The sequence below is a fragment of the Dromaius novaehollandiae genome, chromosome 1 (genome assembly GCF_036370855.1).
Source record: "Dromaius novaehollandiae isolate bDroNov1 chromosome 1, bDroNov1.hap1, whole genome shotgun sequence".
NCBI lineage: Eukaryota > Metazoa > Chordata > Aves > Casuariiformes > Dromaiidae > Dromaius > Dromaius novaehollandiae.
This window is the reverse complement of record NC_088098.1, coordinates 188,223,335-188,251,302: the sequence shown is the minus strand read 5'-3', so window position 1 is coordinate 188,251,302 and position 27,968 is coordinate 188,223,335. Positions and strand designations below refer to the sequence as shown.

General features: G+C 40.3%; 1 protein-coding gene across 2 annotated transcripts; it reads right to left on the bottom strand.

Moving 5' to 3' along the window:
* Positions 1-1,251: 1,251 nt before the first annotated feature.
* Positions 1,252-27,905, bottom strand: ITM2B (integral membrane protein 2B). 2 transcript variants are annotated; one of them, XM_064504856.1, is made up of 6 exons: positions 27,635-27,905; positions 11,645-11,773; positions 9,315-9,518; positions 7,171-7,281; positions 3,305-3,455; positions 1,252-1,963 (listed from the first exon to the last, which is right to left on the bottom strand). In XM_064504856.1, exons 1-6 carry the CDS (start codon positions 27,731-27,733, stop codon positions 1,875-1,877), a joined length of 783 nt encoding a protein of 260 aa, XP_064360926.1. In that variant the 5' UTR covers positions 27,734-27,905; the 3' UTR covers positions 1,252-1,874. The 2 variants fall into 2 exon arrangements, with proteins under 2 accessions (XP_064360926.1, XP_064360925.1); XM_064504855.1 differs by having other exon boundaries at positions 9,315-9,521; positions 27,635-27,903.
* Between the last annotated feature and the right edge of the window lie 63 nt (positions 27,906-27,968).

Below are 27,968 nucleotides of genomic sequence, written 5' to 3'. Positions count from 1 at the left end.
GCTTTGCAGAGAAGGACCTGAGGATTCTGGTGGACAACAAATTGAACACAAGCCAGCATCATGTCCTTGTGGCAGACAAGGCCAATAGCCTACTGGGCTGCATCAGGAAGAGCCTTGCCAGCAGGTCAAGGGAGGTGATCCTTCCCCTCTACTTCCCAGCACCAGTGAGGCTGTATCTGGAGTGCTGGGTCCAATTCTGGGAAAGACATGGACAAGGAAGATATGAACATAATGGAGCAAGTCCAGTGAAGGGCCACAAAGAAGACTGGGGCCTCTGTCATATAAGGAAAGGCTGAAAGAGCTGGGACTACTCAGTTTGGAGAAGAGAAGGCTCAGGGCAGGGGGGACTTATCCATATGTATAAACACCTGATGGGGGGTGGGGGGCTGCAGCAATAAAGATGGAGCCAGACTCTTCTCAGTGGTGCCCAGTGAAAGGGAAAGAGATAATAGGCACAAGCTGAAATACAGGAAATTTCATCTAAAAGTAACAAAAAGCTTTACTGTGAGGGTGGTTGAATACTGGCACAGGTTGCCCAGAGAGGTTGTGGATACTCCACCCCTGCAATCTTCAAAACCGGACTGGACATGGCCCTGAGCAACCTGCTGTAGCTGACCCTGCTCTGAGCAGGGGTGTTGGACTAGGCAGTCTCCAGAGATCCCTTCCAACCTCAGCAATTTCTATGAAAATACATACAAACTCCATAATTTAAGGCTGTCCTTTCCCAAGATATTTGTATAGGATAGAGCAGCTGTAAACTGGCTGCTTCCCTCAGGAGTCTGGACTTTATCTTAGAAATGCACACTTCAAGAGCTGAAAATACTTATATAATGATCAGACAACACTCCTGGCTCTCAGCTGGGTCGCTCTTGACAGTTAGTAAAGTCTAGCTAATGTAGCTCTTCAGTGATATATGTTATTTTACAAATGCTCATGACAGGTATTTCAGGCATTAATAACTTTTTAATAAAATAAGGGAAGATCCGCTTTGGATCTTCACAGTGGTTGTATGTGTTGTGAAAGTATCAACCCAGAATTTAAACAAGCAGCACAATGTTGCCTTTAAATGAAAAAGGAACAGAAAAACATGCTGCTTCTGTTCGTATTTCATTCCTCAACTATCGCCTAGTCTATCTTCTCCCTTTTAAAAATAAAATTAATTTTAACTTCAAATTTAGCTTTACAGTTTCCTCACCTCCTCCTCTAAAAAAAGTAATAATGGTGAGAGAAAATACAAGACTTTTAGACAAACAGGTTTATAAGATTTATTTTCCATTGCACATACATGGATTATATACAGGTTAGTAACATAAGTTACTTCTTAATTTTCTAAAAGATTGTTACAGCAAACACTTGCCATTTTAAAACATCAAGTCAGAAATCAATCTAGAAAGGTAATTATGACAATATTTTAAAAATGAAACAAATTGCACTTTGTTAGGGAGGGTCAAATACAGGTTTGTCTATATGCTGTAACAAACTATATAGCAGGTATTATTACAGTTAGAAGTAGCTCTTGCAGTCCATTTGTACATTAATAATTCTTTTCAAATTTACTTAATTAAAAACGTGTATATTTCAAAGACTTTCTCTTCTTCCTAATATTTAAGATTCATCACATGAAATGCACTAGCAACTAAGTCTTTATACAACTGCTATTCAAATATAAGAACACCACACCTGAAAATAAGAAAAAACTAAAACATATTGATTTTACATGTATGATGAGATGAAAAGTATGGAAGGTGTTCAGCAATAAAGCCCTGTCCACTACTTACATAAAAGAAGATTTAAAAAAAAAAAAATAATCACTGCACACAAAGGGTGGGGTCATACTGTAGGGTTTTAGTCTCCTGTAACAGTAATATTCCTCATTACTGTTCACAGATGAGAGTTTCCATAGCAAACCTGTTCTCAAAGTGTCGAATCTTTCGGCAGTTGACGGCTTCACGCTTCTGAATTCCTGTTTGCATGAGAAAAGAACAATGGAGGGTGAACAGAAGATAAAGTGATGTATATTAGAGACGACATAATTTTACATTTAATATAAGATGTCACCTCTCCAACTCCCTCTCTAAGGGAGAATATACACACACACACACACACTCATACTTGGAAAAAAATCAATACGCAGGCAATGATCCCAGAAGAGGTGTGCTGAACCAAACTCAAACTGCAGTACTGATTTTGTTAAAACCAACCTACCAAAACCTCCCTGGTTGTTAGTTTTAACCCATATCCCCACTTCCCTTACTGTCTAGCTGTAAAAGTGCAGGTGGGAGGGCGCAAGAGCAAAAGAATAAACTGCTAAAGGCAGAGCGGAATAGTCTCTTTTCACCAGCGGTAGCTATTTAAACAGCAGCATCAGAGAATCAGAGAAAGACTGAATATAACCAAATTTTAGTCAAAGTAATGCTCTTTACCATACCTGTGCTCATCATTTACCAGAAGATCAACATATTGACTTTTGAATTGGATTCTGCAATTAAGACCTTTTTATTTTTAAACATTACTTAAAATTATTTTTATAAAGTAATTGTCTCTTCCTCAGCTTCCCAAGCAATCAGGTTCAACAATATGACTACAGTGCTTGAGTGTACACTTGTGTATCTCTTCTTTAGAGTTAAAAAAAAGAAAGAAAGAAAGAAAGAAAAAGATGAGTGAAAACAGAATGAAAATTAAGTATTAAGGTAACACATAATATTTTCACTTGTGAAGCCTCTTCCAAATGATCTTTTTAGAACATTTTCCATGAATAAGTACCAAGCACTATAACTTTCCCGTGAAGACAACACTTAAACACGTTTCACTGATGCAAATGTGAAGGCCTGGACTCATGATAAATAGCTCTGGTGACAAGAAAAGCCTGCAATTCTGCATTTGGACTATGAGGCTGTTCTTCCAAAATTGTCAAATATTTTTTCAGTAGAAAAATGGTTTCTCATATATTAAAGGGTTTTTTTGCTTTTTTTTTGGGGGGGGGGGGAGAGTAATCAGGAAACAAGACTGAAGAAAAGCATCACTGAAAACTTGGAACCACAAAAAACATACCCATGCATACACACAAATTTTAACAGTTCCTAGCTCAATGGGGCCTTGAGCACTTTAGCACAATAAAAACAACTGATTTCCATACCTACATGGAAAATATCAGACATACTTAAGCCCACAGAGCCAGTTCCTGCAATAAGCAACCCTTGCTTTAATACAAGTCATTCCTTTCAATACAATCAAGCTTATTTATTGAATTCAAGCAGCATTGAACTTTCCACAAACACAAAAGCTTGCACTGGGTAGCATTTACCTTTCATGGCTTCTTTGCGCTGTAGTTTATAGGTTTCCTTGCCACGGCAGAGGCGGTAAATAAAGAATCCCAGCTGATCCACATTTTCAATGCGATCAGTAACAATCATTTGTTCATGAATCAGATAAGACTGAGGCAAATATGTTCCAGCCTGTGGAACAAAAATACAACAGCTCTGTCAAAAACCATCACCTCCTATCCCACATACACAAGGAACACTTTGCATTGCGTTTCTTTGACATGGCTGCCATTCAACAGAAAACATTTTCTTTCAATTCTTTCAAAATATGTTTTACCTACAGAGTCTTATTATAAACATGCAAACATGACTGTACTGCACTACAGAAAGATATAATGAGTATATTAAAAAAAGTCACAAAACTTCCATTGATGCATCCATCCACCACTCTCCTGTTGCAGTAACATCAGCCTTGAGCAGAGGATAGATGTTTTCTTCCAGGGGGACAGATTATCATGGATTGAATCCTGCAGTTCTCATACAAAATTTTCACTTAATTAACAATAGTCCAACAAACCTCAATGACAACTTTTCCCAAATAAGAGTTGCAGAAGCACATGCTAGGTTAGTAACTTTATTCTTGCTGATACATGCTTAGTGCAGTATACTCCCACTGGAGTCCACGCGGTTTTGGAAACCTTAAACATTTCCGTAGCATGGATTACAAATCAGATTCTAAATGGACAGAGAGTACCTGGTCCTATAAGGTATTACAATAACCTCACATAGTTAAGTTTAAATAGAAAAGCATTTGAAAGCCATTGTGGTATACCAGGTGTTCTACGGCAATAAATTGAAAATGGGAAGACAGAAGATCATGCAGGCTTCCCAAGCCTTCTCTAGTCCCTTTAGTTTCATTTTGCCACAACTGACATGACAGAAGAATCAGGCTCTGCGCGCACTTCACTCAGAGCACAGCGCACCTTACAGACAATACAAAGCTGTAGGTGCACATGCTTGCATATCAACTGATATCCTAACACTGCTACTGGTAACTACCTAATCATCAACATTTCTGAAGTGTTATTTAAAGAATCCTTTTAGGGTTATGCTTAACTACGACACCAAAGAACGTGTTGTTTGCTTTCTAAAAATAATAAAAAAAAATGGTTATTATGAAAACAAATTTAGCTTCTGTGGCCAAAGATCACTATACTTTTTATTGTAAAAACAGTTTGAAATCTCCATTACAAAATAAGACTGTCTTTTCAGTCCAAACGAGATATTTGGAAGAAGCTGATTAAATGCTATTCTTTCAAAAAAAAAAAAAAAAAAAAAAATTAAAAAGGTAAAGATTTTATAACATTCACTTTAAATTGGGAAACTTTTCTTTGCCAAGTCCTATGAGGAAAGCCAGCGCAAATACCTTCTTTGCACAGGAACTTGGAGGATTTCACCCTCCCAAATGATCCCATCATTATTTGGTGAAAAGCTCAGTGATGAAATCTCTACATTTTAATCCCCAGTCTCCAGAATTTGCGGAGAGCACCCCGAGGGAGCGCCGGAGCAAAGAGGCAGCGCAGACTGCAGCGCCAAGGGCTCCCGGCAGCCTGTGCCCTCCAAACCACGGGGCCTCGCCACCCGCCCGTGGGGCTGCAGGCGAAGGGGCAGCTCAGCAGCAATTCCCCTTGCCCAGTTCCTGGAGAAGCAATTACCCACGAATGCCATCTTTGAGATGCCTTCTGCATCGCATATGGGTAAAATTGGCCAGCTGGCTCCACAACAGGAACAAGACCAATGGACAAATATATCCATGTTTTAGCCTTTCCCTCTCTGCACATTCAAGCAAACTGCAGCAATACATGGAAATGTGGTTCTTCACGCTAAAAATGTAGCTTTCTTAAAACGCAGAACAGCCCAGTGCACCTCCATCTTCATAAAATTCCCTCTGCCCGTATCAGAGCTGATTTTAATGAACTGAACATTTTAATTTTTTGCGTTCTGCAGTCCTGTTGGCTGCATGACAGCGAGCAGGATTTTATTCACTTTGTGCATCTGAACAACAGTTTTACAAATTTCAATTAAAAACATTTAAACTGATATTCTGAGACATCAAGTGCTCACAGCATTTTGTTAATACAATGGGAATTAAACAGATGTCTTGTAAAATTAGGGCACTCACTGTTGGGGACAATGATCAAAACAGCTTGTTTTTGCACAGATTTTCTATTAAATGCATGATGCCTGGTTATCCTCTTAACTTGTAAACCAAGTGTATTTGATTTAGTACAAGTGACAAACTAGGAAATGAACAGATTTTAACACTGGAATTTGTGTGGAATAAAAAACAAAACAGCATACACAAAGCACAAAACATACAGGGTCACTGAGTTTCACAGACACCATCTCCTCTTTATGCACAGGAAATGTACATAAATGTGTGGTTATGTAGCTAGTCTCAAAAAAGCAGCAGAGCACCCCTTTGTGAAGTAATTTCCTGCATGAATTTTATTTATATACCAGAACTAGTCAGCAATGACTAAAATGATTCCTGGAGTCCTAAATTTAAAGCCTTGTTTGAAAGAGGCAAACCCAAAGATCATTAGTTAGATTAGATTATTAGTTCTAAAACTATAAATATTTTAAATAAATATATTTTAGAAATCTGGTAAAATAGATACAAGTTAACTTATCAATTCTTTCCCCCTCCCTAAGTATTTCACTGTTCTGAAAAGAAACTAGAAGGCGGAAAAACAGTGCAAATATTACTTGGGTCTGCGTTAAAAACATACATAAATACGTAGAAGAGGAAAAAAAAGGTAAATATAATTCATATTAAACTGGCAAAAGACCACATTAGATTATCTACTCTGGCCTCCTCAATTTCACAGGCCATTATGTTTCACCCAGTTACTACTACGAGCAGAACAGCGGGTCTCCATAGTGGTGACAAGCCAGCCAGCACTGTTCAATTATCGAGCCCTGCTGGGAAGCAATTAGGAGTTCCTACGACATTATACTGAATACTCACGTTCAATTGTTCAGCGACTGTGGTGTCTCAGTCCTTTTCAGGATCCTTGTTTTTGAGACTACAGAACCCTTTCTAAAGCTGTGGTGTTCATTTCCCAAGATGCAGAACCAGGAATCTGACCATATTAAAAAGCATCTTGTTTGAATGGGCTTTGCTAATCATATAGTCCAAATCTCGATCACGCCTACGAAATCTCCCTAGAAATATTACGATCCATCTTAAGGATGCTGGAAGCATCCTCAGGGACTTGCACGCAGTGCCATTCCATCGCATGGCACGCGGCATCTGATTTCACTGAGCATGTTCAGCAGGTCCCACATACTCAGCATAAGACACCCCACACTAGCCACTGGACCATTTCAAAGTAGGGGCCAACCCTATGGACTTATGCTTTAAACAACACCCACATTAAATGATTACCCAATATATCTACATTAAGTCTCTCGGCTAACCAGTTTTAATCCATTGCACACATGCTTTATGGAAACTATAGTCCTAACGGATTTTAAATTAAAAAAGAAGAGAAGAAAAGTGTAGTACTAAGTCAGACTCCTCTCCAAGAGTCTAGGCACATCACATGTACACAGTTAACTTTGTCAACCAAATCTGTAGCATCAGAGAACAAAATCCAATCCGCTTGCCCTCCTTTGAAGTATTTGTACTAATCTGTAGTTAATTAACCAAGAAACTTATAGCCTTTTTTCCCCCTCTTTGCAAAGATCTCTAGTGATCAGTTAACTTTCTAATGCAAAGATCTCTAGTGATCAGTTAACTTTCTAATGCATTCGTCAAGTGCGAACATCAGAGTTCTGGCAAAGAAAATGGAAAAAAATCTTCTTCTGTCTTAAGAACAAATCACTTACGATTTAACCATACCTTGATGTTGATGAGCAACTCCAAGAAATTTTTTGGTGGCATAACAACTGAAGTGTTCAGAGGAATCACATAGCACTTATCCAGGCTAAGGTCAAGATAGGCAGTGAGTCTCTGGTGAAGAAATACTTATTTTAATCAAAAGAACTAGAACATTAGAAAATTCACATAAAGACTTTGCTAAAGTGCTATTGCCTCATGTTTTTCTTCAAGTTATTGATTTGTTCTACGTAAAGTCTGTCCAACAAACTACAATTTGAGAGTAGCTAAACACAGAAACAAAAGGCAGTCTTGATGAGAGTTTAAATCTGCAACAGAGATTTGTCCAAGACAGCAGGCGATAAGTAGTTCAAATGCACCACAGTAATGGAATTACGAAGGTATATCGTTTATTCTTATTTCATGCATTTTGAAATATCAGGGCAAAAGCCTTGCTCTCTATGTTTTTATATTTTGTTACATTGTAAAGAGAAAGGGCTGCTTGGAAAAACAAAATAAAGGAGGAAAAAATACTGTTATGTTATAAATAGCACAAAGAAAAATCCCGTGTTTTTTTTCTAAAATACTACCGAGTTAAAATGTTATTGATTATTCATAGCTGAATTATCTTCATATTACCTGAACTGTAATAGTTGCCATTATTTGAAAAACAAAACAAAACAAACAAAACATAGAGATATAAAAGCCCTGGGAATTATACTGATGAATTCTATGGCTCCATTTATTGAGCTGTGTTTTGCTGCATCTATTCTTGCTAAAGACAACATTATCTCAAGCTGCTGTAAGGCTGAGGACACGTGTAAAACACTGAGCACCAAGAGCCCAATAGTCAAAATAGTACCAAGACAGCAATCACCAGTGCAACTAATTTTGTTATATGAGAGTAAGTGCTGCACCTATGGCAAGCGTTTCTGCACTGACCTCAAGAGCAAAGCATTAAAGATACTCTGTTAATTTTGACCCATTACATTCAGAAAGTAAGGGTGCTACAATAATATTATATTTTTCCTATTCACTTCTGACATGCTGTTTAATTTTTCCAGCTTTCTCTACTTAAAGGCTCTGCTCTAACTCTTAAACATAAGCTTCCAGAATATATTCAAGATTATTTTTAAATGACATAGCTTAAGCAAGCGATGTTTTTCTCCAAATCTGGCTATGAATATTTGATAGATAGCACTCTTCTTGCCTGGAAAACTTAAAAGTTTGCATTTAAAAAAAAAATAGGACACTTGCCCTATTCTTCTTTTTCAGCCTGGCTTGAAAAAAGCAATTGAGCAAGCAGTCTTCAAACGTTCACAGTAACGTAGCTTCCAAAAAACCAGCTACAAAATATTTCATCACTGTCAGACAGTTTCCACCAAGCTGATACAGACAGAAGGGCTTCCAATCCTTTTACAGTTCTCGTCATTACTACCAAGTGCTATAGGCCCATCAACAGCCTTACCAAAAATTACTATCAAGATTTTAATCAAACTTGTTTCAATGAAAAAGGAAGAAACAGCTTCACCACCCTGATTCAGGTCCTTTAGGAAACACAGCAGCCTGTGGCACACGAGGAAAACAGAGCTTCTGTCAGGCTGCTTATGACAAGTAGGGAACGATTTCTTTCCCAAAAGCAGCCGGTCAGCTGCTCCCTCGGCTTTCTCCAGCCACTTTGGGGCTCATGAGCTCCTCTAGAAGAGCATCTCTCGGGTGCTCGAGCACGGCTAGTGACTTCGGATGCAAAAGTTGAGATCGAAGATATGAAAGCCCTTTCCCAACTTCCCTTGTCACCACAGCAGCGGGTCAAATTCTAGCTTGGTGCACTTAACACCGTAAGAACTATTTTTTTTTCCATTTTCTTATACTGGAGAAAGGAAACAGCTCTGAGATTTTTCCCTTTTTAAAAACAGAACTTTATCTGCACATGGTGGTTTACACACCACATCACGATGATTGTATAACACTGTACTTTGTATGCCAGGTTAATAATCACTTCCAGCTTGCTGATGATCAAAATGTTTCTACTGCCAAATCAGTCGAGGGCCTTCCCCACCCTTTGCTTTCCCCCACCAAAATAATTAAAGAGTACATTTACCAGCATGACTGAGAGGGAGCATTTTCAAGTTTTAAATGCTTTCAGCTTCTTCAGAGATATTCCTTACCCGATGGAAGTCATGGACAATATCAGCAGGATCACTATCAGCAAATTCAGGGACTGGCACACTGATAAACTCAACGTCTTCCTCCTCCATTATCTGGATATTTTGCTCAATTGTGTGGTAGCGAGCACTCTGAGCCTCTGCCCCAGACTCAGGTAAACTTAAGCCATCTTCAATGTACTTTATTCCGCAGAAGTACACACCGCCCTGCTAAAAGTAATAAACAACCCAGCAACAAAAACATCAGAAATCTTTATAATAAGTTTAAAACTAATATTCTCAAGCCACCATAGAGAAGAAAAACTTGCCAGACTAGATGCAATGTTTTCCCTTTAATTTGATTCACACATAGACTAAACTAGGAGATGGTTACTATCTACAGCAACAGGAACATGGTAAAAATCTTGATTCTTTTGAAGCCAGTGGGAGTTCTTCCCTTGAATCCAAGGAAAGCAGGATCCCAAAAGCAGGTTCTTAAAGTCTAGTCTTCTATTCTGCACCCACTATGTGTGTCTCGTTTGTAAAAGGAATATAAAGTTCTTAAAGTCTACAGGTATGCCTATTATTATTAAACTGTGATTTAACTACCATCAATAATTAGTTTAAGACACTGAAACTGATCATCCAAAACACCTTTAAAAAGCAAATCTAACTTTGAACTTGCTCCTGCTTTGAGCAGGGCGTTGGACCAGACTACTTTCAGAGATTCCTTCCAGCCTAAATTATTCCATGACCCTGTGAAGTTCCTCAGCAGCTCTACAAGGCTTCAAAAGTTTTGAAAGTTGGTTTCTAAAATAAGTTGTTCTTTTCTGTTTTGTGCATTTTTAAAAGGCAGAAAGCTACCCAAAAGAAAACAAAACAACCAGTTCACATCTTCTTATCACAGTACACAAGGCAAGTTATCTAAGCAGAGTGTAAAAGAGACTCCTCATTTGAAGGAAGTTATATATGAAATTTATAGGCCAGATAGTTTTAGAAACATGTGCATATGCTCAGCAGTAAGGTATATGGCATCAATTTAGAATTTCTCATTGAAAATATGTCTTCAGTGCAATAGTAGCTCAATTACTGAATGTTTCCTTCAACACAGCTCTCACTCACACACAAGTACCGCAAGTTTAAGTTAAATGGCACTTTCAATTTCAGCTAGCTGTCACGTGAAAGGTGGAGCCAGCAATAAGCATGAAACATGAGCTAGTTATACAGCAGACCTTCAGGTGCTTTGAGCTTGTTAATCCATCAAAATGTGCTATGCTGTTTAACCATTGCTTGCAACACTACTGCTCTCCACTAAATTAGGTTAACTTGATAGCTAAAGAGACTATAAAGTACAAGTTCAATTAGAACTTCTCCTGTTACATCAGTTTGCCTTCTACATTAGCAGCTACTAAAATGAAGGATAAAAATCTTGGTAACGGGGACAAGAACACAGAATTTCTGCCTTTAACTTATGTGCTCCTACCAGCAGGCTAGACTCAAGTTTGGCTTACTCTCTCTCCTCCTGACCTTGTGCACCTTGCAACCCAGGCCCAGCTTCTGCAGGAGGGAGGGTGTGCTCACGCCACTTGGGTGATAGCCTAGCAAGTCCAGTGCTACCCAGTGACAAATTCCCCAGAGGAAGACAATATTTAACTTGGATCTGCCACGTTTCAGGTAAATGCTCCACTTGCCTGGCACCACTGCCTTCCCAGGGCTCCTCCTGCACTGGTGCCATTTTTTAAAGGCATTTAAAAAAAAAGACAAGATATTTTGTCAGAGGTCTAATCTTGTCAGTGCAGATTATGCTTGACAGAGCACGTTTAACCATGTAGGCTGTGCTTCTCCAAAGGCCCTGCAGGGCCTGTTTTTCTAATCCCAGTGGGAGTTCGGAAGGAGAGAGTCATTACACCGCTCTGACAAGCAGTCTCTTTCCTGTGCAGCAGCAGTATTGTGGCCATCTAGGAAACTTGGGGCCAAGCAAGAAGGCTTTCAAGGAGTTAAGCCACCTTTAGTATTTGGCAACTGCTCAACAACAGGGAAACGGATGAAAATTTGGGACACTGCTGAGGTTCCTAAACTCAAGTCCTATTTGGATATAGTCCCTTCTCTCTAAAGGGAGGTTTTCAGAAGTGTTACTCCTTTTAATCTGCCAGCTTCATTTCTGTTCTCCTCTGCTAATAGGTAAACTTAGACCAGGCCATACACTTCGCCTTTAAAAAAAAGGCTGTTTTAGAAAGACAAAAATGGAACAGAAAGACTACTTAGTTTAGTCTGCTGCTCTCCTTGTCTATTCTAAACAGGAGGCATGAAGGAGAAAAACATGACCCTCCCATAACAAAATGTATTCAACTTACCTGGAATGCAAAATATTTGTACAGATAGGCACCACCCAGGATCACACCAGCCAGCATAAAGGCCAATCCAAAGCACATACACCAGCACCAAGCCCTCCTCTGCCCAACAGGCACAACATCATCAGGATCCTAGGGATATATCAGAGAGAGACCTTCAACACAGTGTTCCCAAGACATGTAAGATAGCGGATAGCACAGGCCCAGCAAGTACAAACATTGCCTACATCAAAAAAGGCTAATGAGCACTTTATCACAGTTACTTGAAAATGGTTTTTCTTGTGTGTGTGGGGGTAATATTTAAGGCGATCTATTTCAGTTGAGGTTTAGGATAACCTGTACTAACAGTAAATTTTTAATGCCATCATCACGGACTAAAGCAGCAGACTGAAATCTTAAGGAAGAGGAAGAAACATGGAATCTCCCAAGAAACACAGTAAGCCATTTTACAGATTGGCTGAGAACAGATACTTTTCTGTCTGCAATCTCCATGCAGCAATAGCATGCAGAGGAAGCTAATTCAGAAAGGTCAGATTCTTTTTTAGCTTGATATATACAATTTAAGTGAACCTGAAGAACAAATGAAAGGTCAGAGGTAATAACAAGGGCAAAATATATCCTTTCCTATGTTGTTCCATCAGGGAGAAAGATACTTTACCTGGCAAAACAGTAAGAGTGGGATTGGGGGGGGGGGGGGGGTGAAGAGGAAAAAAAGAAAAAAAAAGCTTTAAGAAGTTCTAGCTTAGGCAATTTTGTGCTCTAAGACAGCATTGGCCATGCCCCACTCTCTCTGCTGCATGTGTTACACTAGAGGAATGACAGGATGTTTCACCTTCGGGGCACTAGTTTGCATAACCATGCAATCCCCGCAGGCATCCTAAGCAATAGACGGCTGCTTGCAAAATTTTTCCTCCATCAGCCACATCACAATGCTCTTTCCTCCCCCCAAGAGTTTGCATAACTCGCATAAGGGAAGAAAAAACAACAAAAAAATACACACACATAAAAAAAAAAAACAGCAGCACAATATTGCCCTAACATTCTTTGACTCATCCTCTTCAAAACCATGATATTTCTGGAAAAACATCAGAATTCAAATAAATACAAAGCAATTCATTATCCCTTTCCAACCAGAGAAACAATAGGATAGCATGATGACTGTGATGAAATCATGATAACCAAGCAAAAAAAACCCAAAGACAAAACACAAAAAAAACTAAAACCAGAAAACAGAGGAAGAACAAGAGGAAAGAAGATGCTAGTAGTTGTCAGTGGATATTCTGGCTTTTTTTTCCTCAATACTGTAAAATTATCATCATCACAGTTTGCAGTATTTGCTAATTAAGATGATTTCCTGCTTAAACAAAGTTTCAGGTGTAGTCCCCACACTGCAGCCTCCCAATTAGGATGGGATTCCTCTTGTTCGGCCACAACCATCTCTGAAAGGTGGACACCACGTGGAAATGAGGCCCTTCCTATAGAGAGTGGGGAGAAGCACGGAATGACTCATCCCAGCTATCTTAAGACTGGGTTAAGTAGTCTTTTGGAAGTACTTATTTCTTTTCACTGATTACAGGGGGAGATTCCTCCATTAACAAACTAGGTGCCTAATTCATACGTAGCTAAAATTAGGTGAGATGAAACCCATGTTTGCAGCACCCTGCAATTATCTTCTGTACATGAGTGGCTGTGCAGTTTCTTTGCCAGGCAACAGTTGCCAATATCTGATTCAGAAATCTTTCAAGTCAAACTCTGAAGATAATTCACAGATTATACTTGACATTACCTTGCAAAGTGCTGCAGTAAATCAGACTGAAAAACCTCCAACAGCGGAGATTTCACAAGACTCAACTAGAAAAAGCCATGGCTGATCTTGTTCTGGCAACCATCCCATTTCTAGAGGGAGGCTGGACCAGATGACCTCCAGAGATCCCTTCCAACCAGCATTTCTGTGATTCATTGCAAGACAAAGTTAGAGTGGCATGAGAATGGTGGCCATGGACTGACAAAACACAATGACAAAGAACAGGCAACAACTTTAAGAAGTCTTCACATAGCTAATTATTTAAGAAGTTCAGTATAAAGAATTACTAGCTGCATGGTTTTTAACCTGGCTGTTTGTAAAGGCTGAGAATAGAACATAATACCCATGGTAATCTAATTAACTTTCAGGTCAGGTTAAGATTCACTGTGGATTCTTTTATAAATCATCTCAATTATAAATCTAAACCAGGTAAAACAAGGATTTTTATTTTTATGTTGCCCCTGTACCATTAGGTAACTATTTCCCTAGATACTTCAAAGCATAAAGGACACCTAATTGAAACCTTTTAAAATAGCTGTCATTTAACTGGTTGTAAGTTTGTGTGAGAAAAACAGATGGAAAACTGGCTTTGGGATACAATGCCAAAATATCCCCTAGCAAAGAACATAAAGAATATCTTTATTCTGTCCCAATGCTGTTTTTATTTCCTCCATTTTTTCCCAACCAGAATTATCCATTTGTGAAATAATTGCCTATTCCATTGATTCTTGCATCATTTTGTAAGTTCAGAAAGACTTACAAAATACATATCTGGGCGACTGTGGAGAAGGAATATACAGCAAGAACACCTATCCAGATAGGGGGTTTAACTGTCAAACCAACTTTGCATAGGCCACCAAAATAATCAGAAACGGAAAAGTAACTTTTACATTTTTACCATGCTAGGAGGAACCTGAAGGACAAGTTTATCAGTATTCTACCCTAGATACTTTTGCTTTGGTATATTAGATGACAGGCATAAACTGTGAGTTTTAAGATATAAACTATAGGTTTCATATGACTCTTTAATCTTCTACCAGCAGCTAAAGTTTATCATTACTATTTGTGAAGGCATCCCTAACTGTAGCATATTAAGATACTGGGTATTTACGTAGCTACCTATTGCAGTGTTTTGCTCACATCCTGCTGAGAACAGCACACCAAATTCTCAAGACACCCGGTTCAGCCTCTTGCATGAAAGTACTGCATCTCAAGGGAGAGGAACCACAAGCATTACGTAACAGTGAAAACATTTTACGCTGCTGAAGAAGAACACAGAATTGATTTCCTCTTCTGATTTGAAAACTAAGTACATCACCAAGCAGTTAGTACCACCTTAAAATTTTATAAATAATCTACTGAAGCTAAATTATATTCACATTAGTAGCTGTCCTGTGGGTAAGCTGGCTAAGCTTTTGTATTGTTGCCATGACAGCTTAGTTTGGGCTGAATTGACCCAAAAGAATAATTTGTCCCTCACTATATTAATCCGACCCTCTGCACTACAAGAGAAGAAAGCATGATTGATGTCCACCCTCCTTCCAGGTGACTCCTGGTCTGGAAGAAAAACCATTAGCTGAAAGCAGATCCCCACTAATAGAGATGGCGCTGAGCTAGTGCCTCTCCCCGCCGGCGCGACTGCACTTTGTGCCAAGACAGTACCACGAGCTTCTGAAGCCAGACGCAACACAATGTTGCGGCCTCACTTGCTAATTTTTCTCTTGGTCAGCTTTCCATGGCCGGAGATGCCTGACAGCAGAAAGTATCACGTATCTGAGGTGAGGACTGACCTCTAAAAATATGCTTCTTTTCTATCTTTTATGAGCAGCAATAACCAGGCAGTGCTGTTCCAGTCCTTTTGCTTCCCCTCTAGTGCGTCATCCCTGTCCCGTGTACTTCCAGCTCCTCGCTTAATCCTCGACCTTAGGGTGACGCCACAGCGCTAATCCTCTTTGATGCAAAATGCCGTAAGGCATGAGGAACTGGATACAAGCCTGATACTGGCATCTTTCCCTTGATGAGCTGATTGTTCTAACTGGAAAAATTTTGATTAGCCTGTTTCCCATGGACAAGATACAAAACCGAAGCATCTCTCTGCCCTGCTTTCCTTAACTTGTATACTAAATCCTACAGTGTTTAAATTAAACGGTTCACAATTTTACAACCTGAATACTTTTGGCTCTGGAGGAACAGTTTTCTTGTAGATAGAAAATGAGATGTACTAAATTATCCCCCATCCAAGATATAAGGCTTTTGGCAAGGTTCTCTTAAGTCTGTCTTCTTGTCACAAAGAAGTTTCAAGACGACTGCAGTTTTCAGCAGATTCCTTCGTCGGGTAATGCAAAGCAGCACTCGGTCTTGTTACTGGAACTACAAAACACTTTCAAGTTGGACAAATGATATCAGAAACTATTTGTCAAAGCACTTCTTAATTACAGCTAAGGAGATCTCCACAAGAACACATATTGGTAACAATTAGCTTTAACTGGTCTGGACTGGATTAAAAGAAAAAAGACATTAACCCCTAAACATGCAAACATTAGCAGTTAAGAACACCTACTGGCTGTATAGTCTCTCACTCTTTTCAGCTCAGTTTTAAGGCTACTACTTTGTTTTTTAAAAAAAAAATTACTGAATTTCAGAGGGACCAAATTCATGTTTGGGGTAACATCACAAAATTCTGATAACAAATTCTAATACTGAACCACAAATGCATATAATTAGACTTGGTAATTACACAGATTTTCCCCTTGTGACTTTTTGTACATAGTGGAATATAAGTGCTTTAAAATTATAGAAGTAAAGCTGGCTAAAAATTCATAAGACATATGTCCAGTTCATATTAAAAAGGGTGAGAGGAAGGAGATTATCAGATATTCTTTCTTTGCCTAAATTAAAGACAGATCAAATTATATGATTAAAAGATTAGGTATGATTCAATTAGACATGAATTCATCTAAAGCAGATGCAATGGATGTGCTTGGATGTGCTGTGTGGGGTCTAGAATATTTTGTGACTACTAGGCACCTATGCAAAAGATAATGGCCCGACTTTAAAAGCAGTTACAGTAGAGATAAAAATAACTCAAGTGGAAAAAAAAATCACTTTCAGAAGAGCCACACAGTCTTTGATCCACAGAGAAACTGGATGCAGAGTATTACTAAATAGTGCTAAATAAAAATATCTCTACAGCATAATACACAAATAGCCGACAATTATACATCTGAGAATAACATTTAATCTATATATACGGGGGTTGAAAATCTGTGTGGGTAGAAATGGTTGGAAGCTGTTCGGAATTGTTTTCTTCGGAGCCCTTTGTGTCCCCGTTAGCTCACATGGGCTGACAGAATAGAAATTAATGACGGATAGCAGTCCCTAAAAGTGTTTGTTAACGAGGGAAGCTAACGTCTTGAAATAAAAGCGACCAGTGGCTGTATAGACTCAGTTCTGTTGATCAAAATTACCTGTTCTGACATCTTAAAAAAACCCTCTCAAAAGACAGTCGATTCAAAATGAACTTAGTTCAGAAGGAGCTCTGCATCCTGCCCATGGTGTTCCTGCCTGAAGGCTGCTCCAAGCTGGGGTCTGTTTATCACATACTGTAGCTGGGAAATTAAGGCAGCTTTTTGCAAGACTCCTCGCTTAGCTGCCAGATGCTGCTCGTCTGGAAGGCCATCATACCAATCTGCCTTTCAAGCAGCAATTTTATGCTTCCTTACAAAATTAAACAGAAATCTTAAGCACAATGATCTTTTAACTTGCTATTTGGAAAAACAGACTCTATATACAATAGATGCTCCAGAGATCTCTTACTTGTCACAAGGAGTGACACTGCCTTTCTACTCCGGGATGCTAGAGCCTGAAAACACGCTACGGTTGTTCATGTGCAGTTGGTATCTGAACACTGCAACCCTCCTGTGGCAGCACAGCCAGTTCCTCTTCTCTCAAGATGGACAGGGACTTGTCCAGCTGGCCCAAGGCTGTCTGCCTGCAGACTGGTATGGAAACCAGACCGTAATTCTGGCATTGCTTGCTGCAGTCATGAAGTTCGGATAACCAAGTAAATTAATTAAGTAGAACTATCTATTAGGTGGTTGCTGCTATTAGCCTTTTCCTCTATTTCTAATATCTGTATGGTATTTTCTATACAATATGTACATCATAAATACAAAATTTGTTGGATAGCACTGGGAAATACAGTAGTATCAAGGAAACACATTCCAGGAGGCTTCCAGAGACAAAGGTCTTTTGATAAGGGTTGCATGCTACCAAACAACATGTTTTGGGAGTGTTTTACTAAAAAATGAGGTGTCTGACAAATTAATCATTTCATAGTTCAAAACATCACAACCATCATGGAATAAAAACACTAATTTAAGCAGCCAGCTGAAGATCATATTAGGAAGGGAAGGAATGATTAAGAGATCAGTGCTGGTGGATGGGAAGGGAGTTGGATGTACCTGGGAATATGGTGGTGAAGGCAGAACAAAAATAAAAGAGAAAACAGACAAGAAAATGAGAAAGACATGGTGGAACATAGAGTTCAATTTCTCTGCAGGAAGTCAAGAAAAATTACAACTGCAAAGTGAATACAAAGTATCTGAATCAGCAGTTCACCCACAGCTATGTGAGAGAGGGACAATAAAAAACACCACATCTTGGAAGAGTAATCCAGCAACTCTTAACTGCTATGAGTAATCCTGATTTACCTAAGCATTCCCTTGAACTTCTGAGAAAGAGATTACAGAACCTGATAACAGCCAGCAATTAAAGAGGACACTTAGAGAGATTCAGAGGGAGATGCTGGGGAAGCCTGTAACTTTTTAGTGCGCTGCTTTGATTAGATTTAGGAGCAGTATTGTTAAGAGTGGTAAATTTTATTGTTAGCTTTGGTCTTACATAGACTAGACTAGAAAATGCAAAAAAAAAACCAAAAAAACCCCCAAACTCACTTATTTAAACATCCCAAAAGTTCTGTCTTTGTAGACAAGGCAACTTTTGGCTATATCTTCATCCCAGGCTTTTCTATAAACTGTACAATTTTGAAAAATGCTTCATTTTTACACACTGCCAAAATAAACCCTTTTCCCACCCACACCCATTATTTGGCTTGAAATTGACTTGTATTCTCCCATACTTAAAACTACACTAAATAAATCTATAATTTTTGAAATGAAATATTTATTTTTTTTCTGAATTAGTATCAGTGTTTTAGAACAGGCACTTAGAAGGTACCTATTTCACTTTAAAAAAAGATCAATACTAAATTATGCTTTTGACCTTGATTGTTCCAGTCCCTGTCTTTTCCTTATTCTGCTCGCTTCTTTATCTCTGCATATTTCTCTGCTTTTTTCGTATGACTGCCTGAATCTCAGACATTAGTATGATGGAAAGCTATGTGGATTTAACCTAGATTTCTCTCAAAAGACTTGTTTCCCAAACGGCAATGGCTCTGTCACCCAAGAGATCTCATTAGCATGCACATATGCACCGCTGTGCCTCAGAATTTAATAACTCTATTCCCAGTTCAGCCACAGATGGTAAATCATCTCAAGCATGTTATGAACATCGTGTCTCAGTTTCTCTTAAATAAAAGTAAGCTAACCTAGAATCACAGAATCACTCAGGTTAGAAGAGACCACAGGAGGTCCCTAGTCCAACCTCCTGCTCCAACGCAGGGTGAACACTGACTTCAGACCAGGTTGCTCAGGGCTCTTGTCCAGTCAGGTCTTAAAACCCTCCAAGGACTGGGGCTCCACAGCCTCTCCGGACAACCTGCTCAATCTTTAATTCTCCTTAGAGTGATTTTTCTTCTTCCTTTTACCTTGTCGGAACCTCTCTGGTTTCAATTTATGACCTTTTTCTTGTTTTCCTGCTGTGCACCTCAGCGAAGAGCCTGGCCCCATTTCCTCAGCAGGCTCCCTGGAAGTGCTGAGGAACCGCCGTGAGGTCCCCCCGAAGTCATCCCTTCTCCAGGCTGAACAAGCCCAGCTCCCTTGGCCTCTCCTCACCAGGCAAGGGCTCCAACCCTGACCACCCTGGTGGCCCTGTGGAAATCCCTCCAGTCTGTTGATGTCTCTTGTGTACCGGAAGGCTCTCAGCCTTCATCACTGCCAGGGCACACTGGTGACTCATGCCCAACCTGCGGCCCACCAGGTCCCGGGGTCTTTCTAAGCTGAGCTGCTTCCCAGCCAGGCAGTTCCCAGCTTGTACTAATGCAGGGGTTAGTCTGTGCCAGGTAGAAGACTTTGCACTTATCCTCACTGAACCTCATGAGGTTTTGTTCGACCCATTCCTCTAGCCTGTCAAGGAGATCCATCTGAATGGCAACCTTGTCCTCAAACAAACATACCTTACTAATATGTATGATTGGATTAAGCTTTGTAGTATCTCTACAGCAAGCTGAGTTCTCTGAGCAGGAAGTGTTTTACGAGCAAATACAGAATAGCATTTAATTATAGCACTTCAAAATATCAACACAGAAGAGCTGACCTTGAAAAGCTCACATTTAATTACACTCTCTTTCTAAAAGAAACTATTGTAACAGTCTAAAGGGCTTCATTGCAATTAAACTGTTCAAAGCTTGAAGTGGAGCATATGCTCCCGTACTTGGTTCCTCGCTCCCTCACACCTTCCAGAAGCACAAACACTGGCAGGTATTCAAACACCTTGCCAGCTACCAAGGGAGAACTTCCTCTAACTGCAGACTTCAGACAAGACGACTCATCACTATATGCGGCAGCCCTGAAAAGTCGCATTCAGCCTCCCACCCTGCAGAGAACACTGCCTTTTCAAATACATACCTGCATCTGAAAAGAGAGAGAGAAAAAAAAAAGACAACTTTATGATTCAGCAGCCACGTGAGATTCAGGAGCCACAGGACTAAATCAGTGCATGGGCCACGCAGGGGGAAATTAACCCCAGACACCACTGCCCCCTCCCAGTCATGATTCCCCCACACCCCCCACTGTAGTCTTTTCCCACAGTCATCTCACCATCTACTTTGGTTGCCCATCATCCTACCCCAAAACAGCAGAAAGCCACCATCAAAAGCAGATGAGTCTGCTGAATCTCTGGGCACCCAGGAGAAAGAGCACCATGAATTAGCCAAGGATTTATGTTCAAGGAACTCTCCTCTTAAAATACATGTGGGTTATATATATATGTGAATATCTGAAACTATTTGGAAAGGGCAAACAAAATGTCAATTTAATTTTTTCCACGACCATCATCATAACAGCTGGGCAAATATTGCTTTGCCTGTTTTTTTCATGATAAATTTTGAAAGGCTGTTGCACAAAGGACCCTTGCTCGTCAATGCAGCATGTGTCGTTCAGAAAGGAGGTGGAGTCTTTTTATGTCCAGTAAATCGTAGGCCACATGATGTCTGCTGCAAAACCATTTTTGATTTTATTGCAGAGCTCAGTCTTATTAATTCTCTCTTTCCTTTGGTTTACCACATCTGTAAAACTGGGACAGATATCCCAATTTTATGAATTAGCATGCTTTTCATCTGTAGATTCAAAGTAATTTCCACTGAGGATAAAAAGCAGTACATAAATAGTACGAAAATGAATGTTCTATTATTCATATGGACCAGGAGACGAAAACAGATAATGCTAACCTTTGTCAATCATGACATAAGTGGAAAAAAGGAACCTATGCAATAGCAAACAGAACACACCATTACCCTTCCAACTGTAGTTCTTACATTTGAAACACATAACATTTTCAGAAGCACAGAATAAAGAATATTTAAAATGATTAGGACTTAATAATGCAAGATTTGCTCTGGAAGATAGTTCCCGAGAGTCACAGACAGAATTATTTTTCTTGTGTACAAGTTATTCAGTATCTGTAGCTAGTGGCTACTGAATAGAAAGGACGTAAAATGCTGACAAATAATCCAAAACACAAAAGCAAGTATGCTTACCATTCCTGTAACCCTCCCCCAAATCACTAATAGCATACATCAACAAATAATAAACTGCTGACAGGAAAAAAAAAACATGGAAAATACCAGGCAAATAATAATAATAAAAATTATTGTAGACTATAAAAAAGAACTGTTAGATCATATTTACAATTGTGAACATTTTCATTAAAACATGTATATAACAAGAAAATACATATATCTATATATCAATAACAGTTTAATTCTGAGATAAAACAGACATTCATGTTGTATTAACCATTCATTATAATGGAAGTAAGTCTAAACCATTTGGACATTTCCTTTGAATACATCATTTAAAGAACATTTTTTTGGAATGTGTGTTTTTATAGGAAAGTTTGGCTTTTCATCTTGATCCAAATCTTCAGAAGTGAACAAAGTTTCTAAACTTCAGCAATTCCCACTGAATAGAACTTTTGGTTCCAACAAACTACTCTACTTAAAAATGGTATTTTATACTACTATTCAATGTAACTATCTCAGCTAGCTTCTTGGAGTTTATCAGAAACAGAAAAATACTGTATCACAGACGGTATTTGAAGACATGACTGAACATAAGAAAACTGTTTATGGCATCAACCAGAAAAACACATTACAGTGCAGGAGAGTTTTTCTAGATACTGCACTGTACAAAGATTTATCTAATTATAGACTTCATGACAATGACAATGTTACACAAGAAAAATTTTCTAAATAAGTTTTTTGGGTGGGGGGTTATCAGCCACGTATACGTTTGTTAATCTGAAAACAGAAATTATTTAGAACTGTCTGCATAAAATAATATTCTCCTTGTCTGCATGCTCATCCCTATACTGAATTCGTGTGAACTATAATGATATTTATGGACATCAATTCTCATTTGGACAGCCAAAAATGTAAATGATACAAACAACTAAACAAGGAATTATCACAAAGGTCTGGTAGAACACATCCTGTTTAAAATATTAAATATAATTCACCTGAAAAACAGGGGAAATGGTTGCATTTCCAAAGCAATGCTTTGTATTTGCTACTCAGGTTGGGAAGTGGTGAGAAACAAAAAAGGAAGTGAGATATCGACCACTGACAGAAATCTGCTGTCCTGTAAGTTCATTCCTACTGCTTCAAAATTGGGGGGGGGGGGAGGGGGGAGGACAAGCTCTTCAACATTCCTTTTTGAACTTTCTAACCTCCAAATTTCCAAATTTGGATTCTAAATTTTTAAGCTAGCTTCCCAATTGGGAGAGATTTTCAGAGGAGTTTGAACTCTTAAAGGTCTTAACTGTTTTTTGAGTATCGTTCTCTCAACTGCTGGCCACATCTACGGAGTAGCTTTGGGGGACAACCATCTCAAAACCACGCTGATCTTGTTTTCAAGAAGCTGCACTACTTAACCAGCAGCACAGATCACCATGCAAGGAGGATGCAGGGGATAACATCAGCTGCAAGACTTCTCTCTACTCGGGAGAGGAACAATCCCTGCTGCAAATTTTGTTGCTGTAAAGTCAACCTCCTTGACTTTATGCTTACACATACTCAGGAAAGCAAATAAGTAACAGAAACATGGGTACTCTCATGCCTGAAATTGGTAGGTTTGGTTCTGCATATCTTCCTTAAAAATCCTCCAAAAACAAGGGAGGTAAAGGGGGAAAGAATTCAGTTTGCTGAATTTTTTATTTCTGGTCCTCTTTTGGATTACCATGCCTTGATCCACAATGCTCCAACAGACAGCAGAAGCTGGCTGGTTTAATCACCTAGTGGCATCATGGAAAATACAAAAGGAAGTCCCCCAAAAGGCTGCCCTTTCCCTGTTAGGGAGTGGTGAAAGACCTATAAAAAACTTCAGCTGGAAGAGTTAAGACTGTGAAGGAAATAAGCCCCTTTAGGTGTTTTTTTTTTTTAATAACAAGAAAACCCCAACAACATCCTCCCTCCCCCCAACAGAACTACAGACATCATGTATTAAGTGGAAAATCCACTTTTCCTGATAGCAAAACAATAAGCAAATTTACTACTATTTACTAGTATATAATAGCAACTACAAAGCTAACACCTGTATTTCAGAAACATCTAAAATCAATTACACAAAATCTAAGGGCTTTTCTACACAGAAAAAACGGCTCATTAGTTGCTCAACAGTATTTCCCAGGGGGGTCCTCTTATTCTGCATTAAAAGTGCCTATTTTAGTATGCTTAAAAGATTAAGCTAACCTGGAAAAAAAAAAGATTAATTTTACAGTGAGGAATAATAAGAAATAAATGCAGAAGTAATAAGGAACAAATGCAGGAACAATAAGGAATAACTGCAGAAAGATGCTGTGTTTTAAATTCTTAATGTTTATGCTTTCACATTAAACTCTCTCTATAGATAGAGCTATCCAAAGGTCAGCTGTAACACGTAAATGTGAATCTACAGCTTCCATCCACAAAGCTGTTATCTGGTAAAGACATGCTGAGTTGAACATCCTGGGAAAAAACAGGTTGTTACCTACTCCTGGTGGAAAACAGCAGCTGCCTGAGAGTTATGGAGGGCCCAAAGAGCTTTAGGAAGGACTTAAGCTAGTGAACATGCCTGCCAAACATCTGAAGGTTTCAACCATGCCCAGAACCATCTTTGGCACTCCAAAGATCTATTGTAGGGAGAAACGTTAAAATACCATGCATTGTTTGTTTGTTGGGAAATTGGGTCATAAAATACCCTATTGTACTGAAGATGAGCAAAGCGGAAAATTAAATGTAGCCTGGGAACTGTCACTAAGAATATTCTGAATTTTGGCCAAAAATTATGGCATAGAAGCATCATCCCTAAAGGAGCAGCATACTTCTAACTGTTGCCTACAGCAACTGTAAGTAAAGAGCCCCTTTCACAATGCAAAATGATAGGTGTTTTATGCAGAGAAAGGATTAGCACTTTTGATCTTTAAACTCTTTTAAAGTAGCAAATTCTAATGCATAGATCATTGCGCTCTGCAAAAGCTTTTTTTAGGCTGTTGTTCATGTGATACATCCTCTAGTCTTCTCCTCCCTTCCTCTCCCCCTTCCTCAGTTACACTTATTGTCTGCATCAGAGGTTATTGGGCAAATTTCAGAGAGGTCAGAATTACTTCTATGCCACATCATCACCATACTTTGGCTGCAAACTCTAACAAGCCCAAGGAAAATTATCTGTTTGAGAGTAATCCTGCAACAGCAAACAGACTTGTGGTCTTCACCACACCGGAAAAAAGCAGCAGAACAAGACAGTGAAAGAACTAGCTCAAAAGCTCATTCTATGAATCTTTATTTGCTGGACATTTCAGAGTCTTTGGCTTTATTCATGAACATCATCTGGTTTACTGCTCTCTCTCTTTCTGAAATCTCTGGAAGTTCTTGATAATCAAAATATAAAAGTGTTATTTTGCTGATCCTCTTTCAATCTTAAGTTTTTCATTTGTTCTAAAACAAAATACCTCCCAGGACTTTCTGCATAAAAACAATCTTAATAAAATGTTAATTTGTGCATCTTTCACATTTACACTTGTGATCTAGATCTTATTTACTCTCCTACAGAAGCTCAATGTCTGTACGGATCCTGCAGAGCAGAAAAAGAATGTCTCATACGCTGTTTTGGAAATGTGACTTTTTCCCAGTCTATCAGAACTCACTCTTCTAAATATGTTTTCATATTGCCTTCAAACCCTACTTGAAGCTAAGCATCTTCCAGTGATGAAATAAGTGATATGAATAACACAGTTGTCAGATGTGGTTTATTTTTCCTTCCCTCAGAAAAACTGCATATGCAGTGGAAGTTCCTTGTGGAAAGGGGGAAAAAGATTTGGCTTTAATATATTTGTATTTGAGAAGGCAACGTTCAAGGAGCATACCTTGCACTTACCTTGAAGGTATCAAGTTTTGCAATGGCATCAGTTCTTCTGTCTGACATCAGAGAATAAATTCCCCAGAACTTGGAGACCCAAATATCTCCACAGCTACACAACATCACTTGTTCCAATAATGCTAAAACTGCTTCAATGCTGCTATGTATTGCTTAGCCTCATCTACTAAAGCTAGAGGTGACTCTACTATACTCCAATATGCTTTTATTTATGCTCCAAAACACACACGCTCAAGAAAACCTTACTCAAGAGAGTTTTGCCTGTCAGTAGGTGTAGGTCTGCAGTTCTGCTAACAAAGGATGGAAATGTGTCAAGGAGAACGTCAAAGCCTTGCTGTCCCTCAAGAGCACTCATTTGCTGCTGGAGTTTTCATCTGTACAGAGCATCCGCTCCTTGCATGCTATTTTGGGACTGTTTTAAGCCTTGTTCAGGCATGTTCATCCCCTGATAACTGTGCAAGATTCCAAAGAACTTATAAGTAGCTACTGTGAAACTAGACAACCTTTTGACCCGTTTAATAAACGTTTGCAATTCTCATTTCTGGGTAGGCAAAGCAGTAATAAGACCTGAGCAAAGTTAAGGCAGATCCTGTATCTCTTCCTCAACTGAAACAATTTACAGCTCCACGTTAAGGAAACCATAATCAAATAGCCTGCTTCCGTCAATCTCTGGACAGGGTCAGGAGGGTTTTCTCCCCGGTGTACAATTAGCCAGCTGTATTTTCTTTGTTTAGTGGTAGGAACAACAAACTCAGTTTGGTAGCCTATCTGGAAACAACATCACCCAGAGGAGATCCGAGTTCCAAGGTAATATGGAAAACCTTTATTTCCAGGAACTCGTCATCTTTGTCCTGCTTACACGGCTCAGTGTTGAACTGATCACCAAACCCAGGATCGGGAAGGAACGCCGCAGCTCAGGGTGGATTTGGGGAATCTGTGATATTCCAGTAGTCAGAGAACAGCTCTACTGCTTGAGCAACTAACTAGGCATACAGATCACCTAGCAGATTTCCCATAATTGCAGGGAATTTGAGCAATGACCCTGCCTCTTCTGTTGCAGTATACCACCATTACCTGTTCTCAGGACGTAAGTGTTTGGGCTCAAGTTTTATAAATTCAGTACGTTCAGTAAAAGGGTGAAATTTAACCACTTGCTGTAGCTGAGGGACATCAATTAAAAAAAAAAAAAGTGATCCTTTTTGGCTTTGAACTGACACTGGATTCTGCACATGAGAAACCTAGCTCCATTAAAATCAACAGCAAACCCTACACTGGGGCAGATTTTATGCTAGAAATTCTGTCCAGGAAGGTAATATCTGTTGAGTTTCATCACAAAGGCTTAGGAAATTAATGAACAGTGTCTCTTTTGCAGATCCAACTCTGTAATTTGGAGGTCTAGCGCACAAAAAGATTATGAAAGCAAATGAAAACAGCAAGGCATGCATTTATCTGCAGCTGGCCATTTTTCAAGTTTTCACTCTCTTTTCAAAGCGCTTAGATCAAATTATGGGAGCTCTAATTAAAAACTGGTTTTGATTACGCGAGAACAGAAAAATGCAATCCAAACCTTCACATTCTGTGCAGTTTCCCACTTGAAAAAACTCGCGAATCGGGCCGCCGTTTTGCCCTCCGTCGCTGTCCGGGCCGGGGAGGGAGGGCGAGGGCGGCCGGAGCCCGGGGGCTGTTTTGGGCAGGGGGCGGCAGCTCTTTGTTCCTTTACCCAAACCGACACAAGTTTCCACGCAAAGTTTGCTGCGGCAGGCGATTACCGGGCTCTGAAAACAAGCTGCGGCACAGGCAAATCTCCCATTTCCCCACCGGAGAAAACAAACAAATAAATAAATAAATAAGTGTTCCTAGCCCAAAGCACTGCAAGTCACTAGATTTACCACTCGTACCCGCTGTGAGGGGGCACCTGCGGGGCTCGCAGGGGGGGCCCGGCTCCGCCGCCCCTCGCCGACCCCCACGGGACACCCCAAAAGGGAGCAGAGAGCGCCTTAAAAGCCAAGCTGGACGCAGTCCAAGCGCTGTGGGGCTCCGAAAAAAGAAAGAAAGAAAGAAAGAAAGAAAGAAAGAAAGAAAAAGCACCCAAAGTATGAAGAACCGGCGCTTTAAAGCCTGTTCTCCTCGCGTCAGCCATTTTAGAAGCAGGAGCCGCGCTGGGCGCTCGGCTCCGCAGCTCTGCCGCCCGGCCCGCCCGCGTTTTACTGCGCTTAGAAATAATTAAATGGCCCTCGGCATCCCCCCCCCCCCCCGGGAGGCACCGCACGGGGGGCGCACAGCCCCCCAGCGCCCCGCTCGGCCGGGAGGGCGCCGGGCCGGGCCGCGCCGCCGGCCGCCCCCCTCAGCGGCGCCGCGCCGCTCGCCCGCCGCCCTCACCTTGGCGTCCGGCGGCAGGATCAGCACCTGGCTGTTGTCCTCCTCCTTCTTGGCCGCCTCCTTCTGCGCCAACGCGGAGTTGAACGACACCTTCACCATGGCCGCGGCCCCAGCAGGCGCAGCAGGAGGAGGCCGGGAGGGAACGCGGCGCGGCGAAGCTTCGCGAGCTGTCTCTCGCCTGCCTCGGCCCCCCGCTGCCGCCTCGCCGCGACTGCTGCCCCCTTCCCCGTCCCCTCGGCAGGCAGCGGCGGCGGAGGAGGGCAGGGGCGGGCCGCTGCCCGCGGCGGGGCGGGCGGAGCGGGGGCAGGCGCCGGCGGGGGCGGGCGGCTACCGC

What these genes read in the sequence shown, in the direction of transcription:
- ITM2B (XM_064504855.1), bottom strand. Translation starts at nt 27,733, where the DNA reads ATGGTGAAGGTGTCGTTCAACTCCGCGTTGGCGCAGAAGGAGGCGGCC. An exon ending in ACAAATATTTTGCATTCCAG is followed by an intron (nt 9,522 to 11,644) that starts GTAAGTTGAATA and finishes TATTACTTTTAG; the next exon opens with CAGGGCGGTGTGTACTTCTG. An exon ending in TTGTCCATGACTTCCATCGG is followed by an intron (nt 7,282 to 9,314) that starts GTAAGGAATATC and finishes TTTCTTCACCAG; the next exon opens with AGACTCACTGCCTATCTTGA.